This window comes from Schistocerca americana, chromosome 2 (assembly GCF_021461395.2).
Source record: "Schistocerca americana isolate TAMUIC-IGC-003095 chromosome 2, iqSchAmer2.1, whole genome shotgun sequence".
Lineage (NCBI taxonomy): Eukaryota > Metazoa > Arthropoda > Insecta > Orthoptera > Acrididae > Schistocerca > Schistocerca americana.
In genome coordinates this window covers 463,481,163-463,497,296 of record NC_060120.1, presented here as the reverse complement: position 1 = coordinate 463,497,296, position 16,134 = coordinate 463,481,163, and the positions used below count along the sequence as shown (strand labels likewise).

Genomic DNA, 16,134 nt, shown 5'->3' with positions numbered 1-16,134 from the left:
AAAGATTCCATGACTTACCAAACGTGAAAGCACTGGTAGACATGCACAATAAAAAAAAAAACACACAAACACACACACAAAATTTCAAGCTTTCGCAACCCACGGTTGCTTCGTCAGGAAAGAGGGAAGGAGAGGGAAAGATGAAAGGATGTGGGTTTTAAAGGAGAGGGTAAGGAGTCATTCCAATCCCGGGAGCAGAAAGACTTACCTTAGGGGGAAAAAAGGACAGATATGCACGCGCGCACACACACACACACACACACACACACACACACACACACACACACACACACACACACGTCCACACATATACAGACACAAGCAGACATATTTCAGACTTATTTCATACATTTTAAATGATACAATCAACCATGCTCATACTTTTATGGCAACTGGCAGCGAAATATGATGACTGAACAAGTGACACTTCCTCACAATGTGATACTGTTTACCCTTGTTTCTTGCAAGTTCAACTTTCAAGTGCTTTCATCCAAACCAATGCACAAGAAGCTTCGCCTCCCAATAATGTCTGCATCGACCATTATGTTATAATTGACATTGGAGAACTATAAAATGATTACTCAGAATGGGGCTCCATGCAATTATTCACAGTATCTCTTTAATTCTGAATCACTGTTAATTTTTTGTGTACCATTAACCCTATTCCACCACAAACACTTCATTTTCTGCACGCATGGAACAGAATACAGGGTGCAGTTAACGTATGAATCAGATAGACCTATGGACCCTTTTTGTTTTGCAAGATCACTATCCTCAGTAATACATCTCAAAACACACAAAGTAAAACAGGAATTATACAACATAAAGGCTCCAATAACAAACAGTTATTGTTATGTGATGGTCGCAGTGCCAGCACCAATGATATATTAATTCTGTACAAGTAACAAACTTTATGTACATAACATATAACAACAATATACCACACATTTACATATACTACACATAAATTATTTAAAAACTTTGAGATCACAATGCAACACTTCTTGTATCACAGTTACCTAAAGGATTAAAAAGATACTATGGCTACATAAAAAACCTGTGAAACCGAAAAAAAGGAAGGACTCCATCACACTCTGTAAATAATGACACAGAAGTCTTCCAGAAGTTCTGCAACTTTGAAACTGAACTACACAATACACATTGTGTTGGTACTATAACTTAAATCTGCAGAAAAAAGTGTCATAGAACAGCAACAATATTTTATAAAAATATATCAAGTATCTCTCTATGTAACATTGTCAAAGAGGAAAGGCACATTATTTAAAAGAAATCTCTAACTTGAGGAAAGACTTTAAGATGACACCATGACATCTGAATCATTATACATGAGGAATTCGCATTCTTTTCTCAGGCGCAAACATGTTGCGTTCAGAATGGCTTGCTCTCTGCAATTCTTTCCTAAAGTACTCAATTGTCTTACGAAGTCCTACCTCCAAAGGCACCTGTAAAAGTCAAAGTTCTGTTATTAGAACATTACATGACACTGAAACATAAAACAAATGGTTTCTATATTGTCTCTTATGTTTTTTTCAGTCATTCTTTGGAAAACTGAAAATTTCTTAGAGGAAATATTTTCGACACACGTCCAACATACTGAATACAGAATAAAATCCTGCAAAAAGGGGTAGGATTGAAACGACACACTCAATTTTAATTTCGGTCATGACAAATTCCCCTTCTATGCAAGAGTAGCCTCAATTAAGTCCTATAGTTCAAAATGCAATAAATATCACTGGCTTAACAAATGAACACTGTATCAATTATGTCAACTCAGTATGTGATAAGAGGAATAGCATTCAGATTGTCCCAACTATGCTGAACATAAATCAGACTGAGGTTAGGTGCACAACAGTAAAAATTAAAACATTTTCTTCTCCTTCAATGTCCATTTGTCTTTCTCTTAATTCTGAATAGATTTGTTATCGAGACCCAAAATTAATGTAAGACATAATAGTGGTTTGCATAATCGTGCCAAAGTGGATCAAAATTTGTGTAAACACAATAGTGTTAAACTTCCACCACACATTCCTAATGAGCTCTTAAAATAAAGGCTAAAGCAAATGATACTGAAGTGTCACTACACAAAACCATTTGTTGAAGTCTTGTCTACCAAGAGTGGTATACAATAAATATCATTAACAATTGTAGTGACGTTTACAGAAGAAAACCCCTCTTCTTGTTACCAAAAATAGCTGTGTAAAAAAATAAGAATACTGAGAAGTTTTGAAAATCATAATGACTGAAACTCACAGAAATCTTCATTCTGCAATTTTGTGATCTGATACCTTGCAATTGTCTAGGCGATAGTGTGCAGCAGTGCAAAGACCTTTCACACTATCAAGATACATAAAAAATAAATGTATTTGTTTTGCTATAATAATACTGGGAGGTGTATACTGATTTTGAAGGCAATATTGAGGAAGTAATGCCATTACAGAACTTATTGTGCTAAATTATGTTTGAGAGGCTGCAACTATAATTTACTCCTAGTTGCTCTGTTTGACGCCTGTTCTAATTCAAATGAGGATGACTTCTTTTCATTTCTGTCATTGGAATGACACTTTACCATCAACTGAAGTTTACCTTTTTTATCAGTTCTATTTCGTATTACGTACCATTTCCATTACAACTTAATACTGTAGCAACACAGATTGAAAAACCTACCACACCTGCAGTATCATTCAGTTTTTCTGAACAGAAACCAACAGAGAAACATTTCACATTCATCTCTTTAAAACTCACTTTGGGTTCCCATGAAAGATATTGTCGTGCTCTTGATATGTCAGGTTTTCTTCTCTGTGGATCATCCTCCACTGCTGCAACCTGTTTTATGTGACTTGGACCTCCAACCAGGTCTTTTATCATAACTGCGAACTCTGAAATCACAGCAAAATTGTGTGTGTCATTAACAGCCAGTTTCTGATAAAGAGCATGCTTATGAACAAATTTAAGTATCAATTTATCTATTTTTGTTAGAAATGAAACTATATGCTTCTGCTGTTATATAGGTTCTTTGCTGCCGTTTTTCATGTATGTAGTGTGCCAATATCCGTGCTAGAATATAACACCGTCTTGGCCAGCACTACCTTATTTCAATGATGCAGTTCAATGGGTGGTTCATGGTAAGAACTATGATATACAAAGCACCTAATAGTCATATCAAAGGAAAAAGTTAAGCTATATTGGGTCACAGCATACTTGATACGTGTAATTTTATAACAGTGTGTGCGCTGTGTGTTGTTGTTTCCCTCTGTTACATGGGTTCAAGGATGCTGGAGCAATGTGCCAGACTTGCTATAACAAGGTACGGTGTCACTGAAAGCTGGTCACCATGCATGCGAAACCAAAGGCTGTGCCAAGCTGAACATCGTCGTTGGGACAGGTATCGTACTGTATTATAATGTACTGCACAAAGAAAAAAAAGAGATAAAGTTTTGAATGATCTTAACTCATGTATCAGTTGTTGCCTGGTTGTCTTCACAGCATTAAGTTGCACTCATATGTGTGAGCAACCATAGTTTCTGTTATTACGTTGACGATACAAACATATTATGATGAATGAATAGAAACTGAACAGGAGATGTTATCAATGGAAATATAAAACCTGTGTTGATAACTGATTTGTTACAAGAGTGTTTTTGCTATATGCTCATCATGTTAAATCTCATCCAGATCATGTTATTGAACAAAAGCCTTATTCATTAATTGAGGTGCAATTAAGAAAAAGGGAAACGGATTACCTTTGAGACATGATTTTCAGGGAAGTGAGTTTGGGTATTGGGGCCAGTATTAACATCCGCGATCAATTCTGAAAAGTTATCACATGCTCTTTAAGTGATCTACAGTTTCAAATGTGAAAAGGCGCCATAATTTTTGACACTGACATAACACTAGCTCAGAGATATGGATTACACAGTTGTGCTCATGACTGATTAGTTCATGTGCTAATATCGCTGGTTGTCTGAGCATCGGACAACAACAACTGTATGATGCACTGCGAAAAATATGTTACTGCTTGCAATTACAAACGGATTCATTTGTCACAGTTATGCAATTAATGCCCGATAGTCCTATTCAATAAGAACCTGCTACGATAATGTATTTCTTTGGAAGAGGTGATGGTGATATCAACCCAATCAGTTATGGTGCAACTGTTTCCAGCAGTCTTGTAAAGTTAAGGCCTCACAGGATAAGTTTATTAGTCAGTTTGATGACTAGAAAGCTGCTAAGAGCATTGAAAGACTGAAGCAGTCAACATAGAGCATCAGAGTTGCTAATATCGATGGAAAGGTATTGTTATTAACGAATTACATGGAAAGACCGACTGACAGACACAACAAAGAAATAGTATGTACATGTCGACCTGCCGCATCTATTCTCATTCATGTGTGTGTTCTATGGTACCTAGTGCAACCCGTAAACACATTTTGCTAAAAAAGAAAGGAAAAGAAAAGAAGAAGAAAAAGAGGAAGGAAGTTCAGTGATCCAACTGAAGCCGAAATTATGGCATTAATTTCATTACCTCTGAAAGAAAAACTGAAAGGACGATAAAACTAGAATATGTGGCAGTTTGTTATGAAAATATATCTTCAGCACAAAAAGCTATGGGATGTGTTGTTTCCGCATAAAATCAAGCAGCGGCATGTCGGCCTGAACAGTACAGCAGAGAAGGCTGTGACATGACATCAGCCAACAGAACGCTAAGACAACACCACGACAGGAGTGGCACCTATATGAAGAGAATATAAGCACCACCCCAGCTAGACTCAGCCGCACTAGAAGACAAGCTGTGACTTGTGATCTATATTAATTGCTTGCATGGAAATTGTATATATCGAAGGACATTGAATATTTGCATGTCGCCAATTGCTTGTGGTAAGACACAGTATATACAAGTTAAGTACTGTCAATTCAACCTATTTTAATAAACTCTATAAATAAGATTTGCTTGAATGTTGTCTAGCTATCGGAGGAAACAGCTTCTTAGGCACCATATTTAGACGAGTGGACAGGGTCCCACCTGAGTCTGGGTGAAATAAAGGACAATTCAAATGTGCAAGATGCTAGAGCAAAAATAATATTGTCTGTTGCCCCAGAAATTTACATACACATGCAATATACATCTACAAATGAAGCAAGGGACAAATTAAAACAAGTATACAAATACTCCAGATTTCAGAGAAGAATCTGTTAGTTGACTACACTCCTCCCAATATAGATGGAGAACATTACGCCAGCAGAAGAATATGCATACAAAGCAATTCCCACTTCTAAGTTAAATGCTTTGAATTTTAAAGTGAAAGATGAGTGGGTAGTGCGCATTTTATTGGCTGAACTGCATGATGACTACAAACCAATAATCATGAGCCTAAAGAATTCCAATATATCAAAAACTGGAGACACTATTAAAACTAAATTGTTGCTGGAAGAGGAAGACGAATAGCATTGCCCCTCAACGAACAGACACACAGCTCTTCAAGTAAATGAGAAAGATAATAGAAACTTTGTACACAATTCCTCCAAGGGACTGAACTGCCATAACTGTAATAAGTATCATCATATTGAAAGAAATTGTCGCAGCATAACTAAGGCAAGTAGCAAGTCATTCGAAGGGACTTCAAATTACAAGATATTCTTCTCTCATCGTCTGCAACAAGTGTTGATGGCCTATGGGGCAGGGATGTGCGGTTGACAGCTGCACAGCTAGCCAATCAGTGCTCAGCCACTATCATATTTGAGCATTCTATCTTGTTTTACATATGCAAAACTTCAACTGACTGATTTCTGTGGTATTGCTGTATGTTCTGTGAGCTTTGTCCAGGTGGCTGAAACCCAAGTAAGTTCCAAGTGTTTCACAAACAGGTAAGCAGCCTTATTTTTAAAGTGTGCTCATTCTTCAAATGTGAAACAGATTCAGGCAATCCAGTTGTCAAGGTTGCCGAGGTGCAGGGTCACACTGCAGCAGCATGTGGCAATATTGGTTTACGAAGTGCCAGGCAAATTGTCGGAAGACCAAGACGACTCGGCAGGCAACTGGAAATGTGGTATTTCGGCCCAGGAAAGAAACATACAATGCCAAAGCAGGTAATAAAAATCTACAACTTCAATAAGATATTTTAAGTCAAAAAGTTTTCAAATTTTATGAAAGGCGCAAGTTCCCCATGGCAGTGAAATCGCTCACTGCTGTGTGTGAAGCTACTGAGTTGAAGGAAGTACAAGGTCAATACATAGAATACTGAAGAACATGGGATCACAATATGTAATGACTGACAGAAACTGTTAATGCTGCATAGTGATGTTATTGCTACTAGGATGATGTTTCTAAGAACAATGCATGAAGTCAGATCAAAAGGAACATCAACTGCATATTACTTGGGCGAGACTTGGGTAATCGAAACCACACTAGAAGTTTTATTTGACTAACAGACGGACAAGGTGGCTTTGCACTGGTTCTGCTGCTACCATATTTGTGCCTCCAAGTAAGTTGGAGTTCCAATCAAAATCGAAAACCAACTCCGATTCTCATTCTGAAATGAATAGAGAAACATTTCAAGAATAGTTTCAGAATCAACTGTTGCCTTATTTGCATCCAGGTGAGAACACCTTGCATTCCTGCTGCTGATAAACTGAACACAGTGTTCATTTGCACAGCGTTCATTTGCTATATATTTTTACAAGCTTCAAACAGGAGCAACTTAATTCACAGTTATATGTGTACTTACTAGTTTAGTTCTTAAATTTCTTGCAGGTTTGTGTGCTTACTATGCAGTCCAGTATTGTAATAACTGTTTATGTACAGTTTTGCTGTCTTTTGTATGGATAGGGACTTTGATCGCTGTGTGGAGGAGCGAGCTGAAATGGTGACCCTTTGCTCACACCTGCAGGCAGTCATTACTTTGGTCCCACAGCCTAAGGCTGTTGCCAATGAAAACCACTATGGGGGACCAGATGTGAGGATCTGACAAATGTCCAGCATGCCCCACGTGTCCCCCTAATCGCTCCACTATTGTGGCCACCCCTGGTACTGCCCACACTAAGGATGGCCCCCCACCCATGGTTGAGTGAGAGGTCATTCAAAGGTGTGGCAGGCAGCTACAAACTTTCCAGGTTGCCAATCAAAAGGCCTCACCGGCTCAACAGACAAACAGGTTTCAGGTGCTATCTGTGGCTGACAAAGTCCCTGAGCCTCATGCAGTTGCTTGCCTTGTTCCAGAGGAAGCCTCTCGGCCCTCAAGGCCTGGGCATTCACGCAGAGGGTGGGATTACTGGTAATTGGGAGTGACAACATTAGGTAAGTAATGGCGCCCTTTAAGGGATATGGCTGCTAAGGGGGAGAAGAATCTAGACTGCACTCTGTATACATAGTGGGAGGAGTCATTTCTGACGTGAAAAGGCTGCTTCCGGATGCCGTGACAAGCACTGAGAGCAGCCAACTGCAGGTGGTGAGTCACATCGGTACTAACGATGTGTATCACTTTAGATTGGTTTCGGGCAGCTATCTGAAGTGGTAAAGACTCTCAATCTGGCTTGTGAGATGAAAGAGGAGCTCATCATCTGTGGCATCATCAACAGACCTGACTGAGATCCTTTGGTACAGTGCCCATGCAAGAGTCTAAATCAGAGGCCCAGACAGTTCTGCTGCCTTGAAGGATGCAGATTCCTCGACTTGTGCCGTAGGGTGGTAGGTCTCCAGATTCTGCTTAATAGGTCAGGGGTCCACTGTACACAAGAAGCAGTTACACGGGCAGCAGGGGCTGTGTGGACGGGTGCTAGGTGGTTGTTAGATTAAAGGGTGTCATGAAACTACAGATAGGGCATCAGTCTAAAAGGCTGCAGTGCACACACAGACAGCTAGATCTAGCAACAATCAGTATTGTAGCTGTAAACTGTCGTAGCTGTGTTGCAGCAGAACCAGAGCTCCAAGCACTAATGGAAAGTGCTGAAGCTAGAATCGATGTAGGGACCTAACCACATACAGAAAGGGCAGATTTAACACAGTTGGCGATGGAATGTTTATTGCTGTCAGAAGTAGTTTACCTTGTAGTGAAATTGAAGTAGATGGTTCCTGTGAGTTAGTCTGGATAGAGGTTATACTCGACAACCGGTATACGTTATTAACAACTGGTTCCTTTCACTGACACCCTGACTCAGATGATACAGTTGCTGAACTGTTCAAAGAAAACTAAGTGTCATTTCACATAGGTACCTCACTCATATTAGTATAGTTGGTGGTGACTTCAATGTGCCCTCGATATGTTGGCGAAAATATTATTTAAAGTTGGGGGTAGGCATAAAACATTGATCAAAATCATACTTAATGCATTCTCAGAAAATTAATTTGAACAATAGGCTCTGGAGGGCACCAAAAGTGTAAATGGTTGCACAAATGTAATTGAGCTCTTCGCAACAAACAGTCCTGAGCATATAAGGAACCTCATGGTGGATATAGGGATTCATGACAACAAGGTGGTTGTAGCAAGGGTGAAAATCATAACATCTATATCCACCAAAAATAAATGTAAAATACAGCTATTTCAAAAAGCAGATATCTTGTTAAGAGACAATCTCCACTCTTCCAATTCGACTATGTAAACATAGACCAGATGTGGTTTAAATTTTAAAAAATTGTATCAACGGCAGTTGAGAGATATATACCAAACAGATTAATGAGAGATGGTACTGATCCCCCACAGTACACAACAGAAGTCAGAACACTGTTGCCGAAGCAACAAGAAAAGCATGCCTAATTTAAAAGAATGCAAAACATCAAGATTGGTAAAGTTTTACAGAAGCTCGAAACTTAGTCCAAGATGCTGTTAAATAGCTTTCAAAATGATGTTAGTGAAACAGTGCCACTATAGCAGAGTTACTAAACATAGCTTTCTGAAATTCCTTCAACAAAGAAGACGAAGCAGATATTTCATAATTCAAACTAAGAACAACTGCCAACATATGAAACTCAGAAGCAGATACCCTTAGCGTAGTGAAGCAGCTTAAATCAAGGCAATGTCTTTGGTCCAGTTTGTATACAGTCACGTTCCTTTCACTGGATGCTGATACAACAGCTCCGAGCTTGTCAAAAGTCCACACCTAAAAGACTGGAAAGTTGCACAAGTCACACCAACACCGAAGAAAGAAAACAGGAGTAATCTGTTGAATTGAAGACCCATATCTCTAATGTCAATCTCCAGTAGGATTTTAGAACGTATACTGTCCTCAGACATTATGACTTAATTAAAAGATAACAGCCAATACAGATTCAGAGAATACTGTCCTTGTGAAACACAACTAACTCTTTATTCTCCCAAACTAATGAGTGCTGTCAACAGAGGATGTGAAATTGATTCCATATTTTTAGATTTCCATAAGGCTTTTGGCACCATCCCTCACATGTGTCTTCTAATAAAATTCATGATTTCCTGTCAGAAAGGTCACAGTTCTATTTGAGTCAGAGATTGGAGATTGTGCCGGCCAGGGAAGTTGCTGCCCCTTTCTCAGCACACACTGAGCTCCACAGGAAGTGTGTGGGAAAGCAATATCCTGTTGGAACAACACATTACCTTCCTGATGCAAGAACAGCAACAGAACGGGTCTAACGACATTCTGCACATACCAAGCACTGGTTAGTGTCCCCTCCACACACACCAAACGTGAATGAAAGCTGTAGCTTATCTCAATCCACACCATAAGGCCTGGCGTGGACCCATTGTGTATTTGACAAATGCACACTACGAGACAGCACTCACCAGGTCTACGTCATACGCGCAAGCAACCATCATCTGCATACAAGCAGAACATGTTTTCATTGCTGAAGACCATGACATGCCATTCCATCTTCCAAGTGATCCTCTGACAGCACCAGTCAAGCCAAGCACACTGATGATGTGGTGTGAGTGGAAGATGGGCTCAAGGTGTGTGCGCCCGTAGTTCACACTGATAATAACTAGTTCACAACAGTTCGTGTTGACACACCTGAGCTCACAAGCCCTCTTGTTTGTGTTGCTGTACCAGCTGTACAATCTGCCACTGCTGCTCTTACAATCAGCAATCCTGGCAGGCGTTCATGCTCTATGAACATCCAGCAACTCATCTACGTGTGTGAGAATGTTCATGTGACCACTGATACCAGTATTGTTTCACAACTGATGCAGCAAGCCCAACTTCTTTGGCAATTCTCCAAAAGGACCTCCCTGCCACTTGATCCCTATCAAACTCGCTCAGTTGGCTGTAGAAAGCACGAGTGCATCTCTGCTTGCTTCACATGTTTGCACCACACTGAGCTTTCTGGCTGTGGGCATTCCCTATTAAAGGGTAGACACAGATAGCGCCATTACACTATCTATTGGAGGATAACACTGACAGCATGATCAGTACATCTAGTGTCCCACAGGTGGTATATGCCATCATCGTATTGAAATCAATGTCCTCTCTCTAGATCTACTTTTTTTTTTCCTGGCAGTGTATTTTGCTGGCACCCACCTACATGGGAGAAATTATCATCACAGTAAAATACGAGAAATCAGAGTTCGCATGGAAAGATTGAAGTGTTTGTATTTCCTGCACGCTGATCGGGAGTGGAACATTAGATAAGTAGCTTGAAGGTGGTTCAATGAACCCTCTGCCATGCACTTAATTGTGAATGTCAGAGTAATCATGTAGATGTACACTCTTTGACATAAAACTTGACCGGCGGCCGGCCGCTTCAGAGGCTAAGTCCGCGCCGATCGCGACATGGGACAAAAAAACTGGCCAACTCGCTAATTCTCTAAGTCCGGTTATCTGCACAATCTGGCAACACTGTAGACTGCGGCACTTCCTGGAGGAAAACTTGTCCCATGATAGAGAAACGCTAGGCTGATTACCCCTGTGGTCTAGCGGTAGCGTGCGTTGTTTCTGTTCATAATGTCAGTGGATCGAGAGCAGGTGGTATAAAATATTTTTATAGCCTCTTCTGTCTGAATGCTGAAGACGTGAATGTAATGGTAGCGCAGATTCAATCTATTTCGCTTTGTGACACACCGATATCAAAATTTTATCCAGTAACGATTTTGCGGCAGATTTCCTGCAGACTGTCCTCCTCTGGACGCCGTATGCGGCAAAGCTCCGGGATCCATTTGCTGGCTACTGGCAGCGGCCGTGGCGACAGCAGCGGCGCTGCACTCCCCCGTTCTTTATCGAAAGCGCCTGCTACCGCTCATCGCTTTTGATGATTTAAAACGCTTTATTATTAAATGTTGCTCCACAGAAAATTTCTACAATTTCCATTCACGCTCAAAAGCAACGGAGACAGACGCCCTGATTAGTAGGCGGGTATTATATTACATTAATCGGCAAGAGCTGAGTATGGCCCGAAATTAATTTTATAGACTGGGACGAAATTAAACCACCTCACTACATTCGATGAATTTATAAATGCTTCATACCTCGTTTCTTTTCCTTTCAAACTCAATTATTTGTGCAACTTTTGGTCAATGTTTGGATGTTTTCGTCAAGCCAGAGTGAGCGTCTGTGGTGTAAAGTGTATTACAGTTCTTGTTTCATTCCTTATGGTAAGTCTATGCGATAAACTGTGTGAATACCTTGCAATGCATGCTCTGTAGCAGTGCAGCAACACTGCACATTTGGAGTTCCATGTATGGGTTCATGAAGTATTTATTGTTGATCGGAAGTGATAGTTAAGGTCATCAGATTTAAACCAGAAAAATTTGTCGTTTTGAAGGTTTCAGAGAACGGAAAGGAATTGCTAACGCCGGTGTTAGAAAACGTCTACAGTTAAATGCTATTGCAAAAATTTAGAAGAAGGGAACTACATTAATGAACATGTGCACTTCATAAACAACCTTCTGACATGTTAGACCTATATGACGAACAAAGCTCAAATTTATATCGTTGACAGTCGGTTTGAATCTTTTCAGGGTCTATTTTACAGTGAAGCACCTTGGAATTCGCAAAGCAGAAATCCATGATATTAACTTAATTTACTAAGTCGAAATCGGACGAAGATTGATGTTTAAAGGCATTCTTCAGATTTCGCATAAGAAATTTTTACTAGCAGTTTGCAACTCCATTAATTAAAATGGAAAATAAAAGGTTGTACTCAGCGGCTTCTACCGTGATTCGAACTGCTATGTCTTATAGTACAAGCACTGCAACGCACAAGGGAACCTCTGAGCTAACGACACACTGGCGGCCAGAGGCGCAATATAGTCACTGCGATGTTGCCTGAGCCTCAAAACGCAACCTTAAACACACGAACAGAGGAGGTGGAGATTACTGTTTTAACGTCCCGTTGACAACGATGTCATTAGAGACGGAGCACAAGCTCGGATTAGGGAAGGATGGGGAAGGAAATCGGCCGTGCCCTTCCTAAGGAACCATCCCGGCATTTGCCTGAAGCGATTTAGGGAAATCATTGAAAACCTAAATCAGGATGGCCGGGCGCGGGATTGCACCGTCGTCCTCCCGAATGCACACACAAACAGGTGTTACTTATGTGAAGAACGCCATTCTTGGAGTCCAGAAATTAAATATACTTCCTAATTGTGTCATCTTGCAGTGGATTATATCGTACGAGTCTTCGATGTGGAAAACGAATGTCAAGTGAATTTAGCGAGGTAACGCCGACCTACACCCGGAAGTAAATGCACTATCAGAGTGTTGACAAATACTTGCTACGACGCTGCCATTTCTAGGCTCTCTGACGAGGCAGCTCTTCAGCGAAATGCTTGCCGTGATTCTCCGATACAGTTCTTCAGAGTGGAGACGCGCGCGCACGTTTGGTTTTTATGCGGCGTTCTCCCCTGATGGTTTCTGACGTCGCCTTCTGGGCTACGTATACATATGAGACATTCAATTATCATTAATCCAGAATGATACAAGTTTCAGCTTCCGGCGTGGAAGAAGGCTGTTGACGCCGACATTATATCATTTCAACGTAGGGAAAGCAAAACGGATCATTAAATGTTTCTCATTCAACATAAAGCATGTGAGATAATTTTCCGTAACGTTCATAATCATCTAAAAATACAAACGAAGTAAAAATACACCGGAAGCTTATTCGAATTGAATATAACGCTTTGCACCTCGATGTCGAATTTGTCCACTTGCAATCTTTTGCAGCATACACATAGAATGTCATGATTACCACGAGAATGAAGAAATATGTTGGTAAGGATGGAAGCAAGAAGAGACGCAGTCAACAAATATTCTATTCCTCATGGCATTCATTTCATTTGACACGTAAGAAGAGGTAAAGCGGGAATTTACTTTCGTTAACACGAAAGATATGCCGCACATATTGATAACGAGGAAGTCTGCGTCTTCATACGTTTCCTCCTTGAAATCTGTATGCTCTATTATATACTAAGTAGCCCGATCATTGTTTCAGTAATGTTACCCTCTTGTTTGACCCCGTAACGATGAACAGATTCCAAATGCATGTCTCCCTTCCTGGGTTGTTTTTTGTGTTTTATTGCTTGGAATTCCTGAAGCAGACCACTGTGCCTTGCCCCCTCGTGGGTTAGGTCTCAAAACTAAACCGCTTTGTATCCAATGGCATAATTTATTCAGACAGCATCAGCATAAGACTATCAAACAAAGCCTTCCATTTACAGTTGCAGCACTCTAACCAGCACTGACCAAAGTGTAATCCACGGTCATGGTCCTAAATTACCAGCTGTCTGCTACTGTGGCAAAGTCCGTACTACACTGTCGATTCCGCAGCACCATTTTATCTGGTAACACTGTGTAGTTGCACAGTTGTGCTACCAGGTCTGTCCTCACACTGTCAACTTTATGTATCTCACTTCTCCTGTAGCGTAGATCACGAGGAGCCGAAGTAAATGAGTGTATTCTGCATGACGTAACATTCAGTATTCCCTTCTTTCATAGCCACTCTTCATGTGCATCGATACCAAATAGGAATGCGAAAACTCTTGCGAGTGAGAGAATGACAATAACAATCGTAACAAGAACAAGCAAATAATGAATGATGTTTATTCCAACGCAGAACGAGAATGGCTTTAAATATAAAAATCTGTATCTATATCTATATCCATATCTATTGATCTTTGAGTTGGCACAATGCAAATATATTCTTAGCATTTAGTTACTGAATTTAGTTCTGGATGTTTGCAGAGAAAAGGAAAAGTCGGTACTTCTCGCTAGTGTAATATAATGTGAACCAGCAACTACCCTTTCCTTAGAACACGACTCAAGCAGGTCCTCAAGTAGGTAGCAAGGCACTGCTGCATTCTGTTCCCTGACATTGCTCTGATGACGGTTAATGCAGATAGTTCCGATTATGAAATACAAAACGTATTGCAGGTTAGTTCCTAGGATAGTAACATTAAATTTGCGTTGTAGACGGCACATGAACGTGACGACTATCCATATTACTCATCAATATAAAAAGACAATATTTAGGGAATTTAGCAGGATTACTCAAAATGAATTCTGAAATTGGGTGACTGACTGCACAGGTGCTAAACGTCGTCAAGAGTATACGATGTCCTAATCGCATTAGGAATATGAAGATCGTCTTCGACAGCTCTCAACTTTCACATTGCTATCTCCACCCTACTCCAGACAGCCCTCGGTGGAGTTGTACTACGTTGCCGATGTTATGGAAGGCCTTCAAACCGACAACAGACCACATATTGAAAAATACAAGCGAATTCTCTTGCAGCGTAAGCTTATTGTAACTAATCTAAAAATTATTGGAGAGGAACATTGTCCTATTCAAAAAAAGTAAAATGTTACACACTGTTGACGTCAAACGGACATTATCTATGTCCTGTCTTGTGTCCTACTCATCTATAATATCAAGTGTACTATGAAAATGATTATATATAATGGATGATAGGGTAATGCATTGATACCAGATGGTGGGGGCCGGCCGGTGTGGCCGTGCGGTTCTAGGCGCTTCAGTCTGGAACCGCGTGACCGCTACGGTCGCAGGTTCGAATCCTGCCTCGGGCATGGATGTGAGTGATGTCCTTAGGTTAGTTTGGTTTAAGTAGTTCTAAGTTCTAGGGGACTGATGACCTTAGAAGTTAAGTCCCATAGTGCTCAGAGCCATTTGAACCATTTGAACTATTTAACACAAAATGACATTAAAAATTAAAGTTATTCACGAGCAGCTAGTTGAGAATATGTATGAACATTAAATGACACGACGAACTGAAATAATATGACGAAGAGTTCAGCGCTCACTGGGAATAGAGCCCCACACATATCGTTGTTGACTACACACAAAGAGACGTCAGCTACCGAATTTTTCTCCACCAGCTGCTCAGAATAGCATCTTGAACTTACAGTCATCTCGCAAATAGTTCTGTGTCTCACTGGGAGTTAAAAACGTCAGATATCGTTAGTGTTGACAACGAATGAAAATACATTAAAAATCAAAATTATTATCCACCAGCAGATAGGTGTTCTCATGATAGAGCTTGATAATACATAATTAAATCTTTAGTGCCGGGCCAGGATTCGATCCCATTCACGCGTAATATGTGAAGGTGTTGAGGAATCTGCAGTTTTGAACAAACAACAAATTGTAGCCGAGCTGTATTGCCACGAAGGGATCAAATTCCGCGTTAAGGGCGGTCTGAGTTGCATTCCCAGTTTAGAACCAATTTTATCGACATACAGAAGCTCAAATAAAAGATGGAATAAGTGTCCTGTGACCATACATAGCGTTTGTGTCGTCACTTGAAATAAATAACCAGTATAAGAAAGGTTACTGGTGATAGAGTTTCTACATGTCGCCACTCCAGACTTTATTGTGGTTCAACCTACCGCCTACTTGGTAAAGAAGGAATATCATCTTTAATGTGAATTTTCAGACCACGCAGCCATTATATCTCCTCACTTGGTGTAGCCAGGAGAGAATGGAATCTGTCTCTCCCTATCTAAAATCATTGACGGAAGTGGGAATCGAACCCAGACCATAGGTATAACAACCTACCATCCGTCCAACAGACCACGAAATCCTCTTCTCTGCGAGTCATTTTTCTATCGTAACGCCACACTGGATGAGAATTCTGACACACAGGCTCCCTGTAGTAATTTGCAGCATGCTCAGTAAATTCATTTACTTGGTTGACCGAATCA

General features: G+C 40.4%; 1 protein-coding gene across 1 annotated transcript in view; it reads right to left on the bottom strand.

Annotated features, from left to right (window-relative positions):
* Nucleotides 1-602: 602 nt before the first annotated feature.
* LOC124595711 (UDP-glucuronic acid decarboxylase 1) overlaps nt 603-16,134 on the bottom strand; it is a 91,368-nt gene continuing 75,836 nt past the window's right edge. Inside the window, exons 7-8 of the mRNA XM_047134576.1 lie at nt 2,764-2,897; nt 603-1,463 (exon numbers count right to left, since the gene is read on the bottom strand). Coding sequence (XP_046990532.1) covers nt 1,341-1,463; nt 2,764-2,897 — 257 coding nt within the window. The 3' untranslated portion in view covers nt 603-1,340. The remainder of the gene's footprint in view (nt 1,464-2,763; nt 2,898-16,134) is intronic.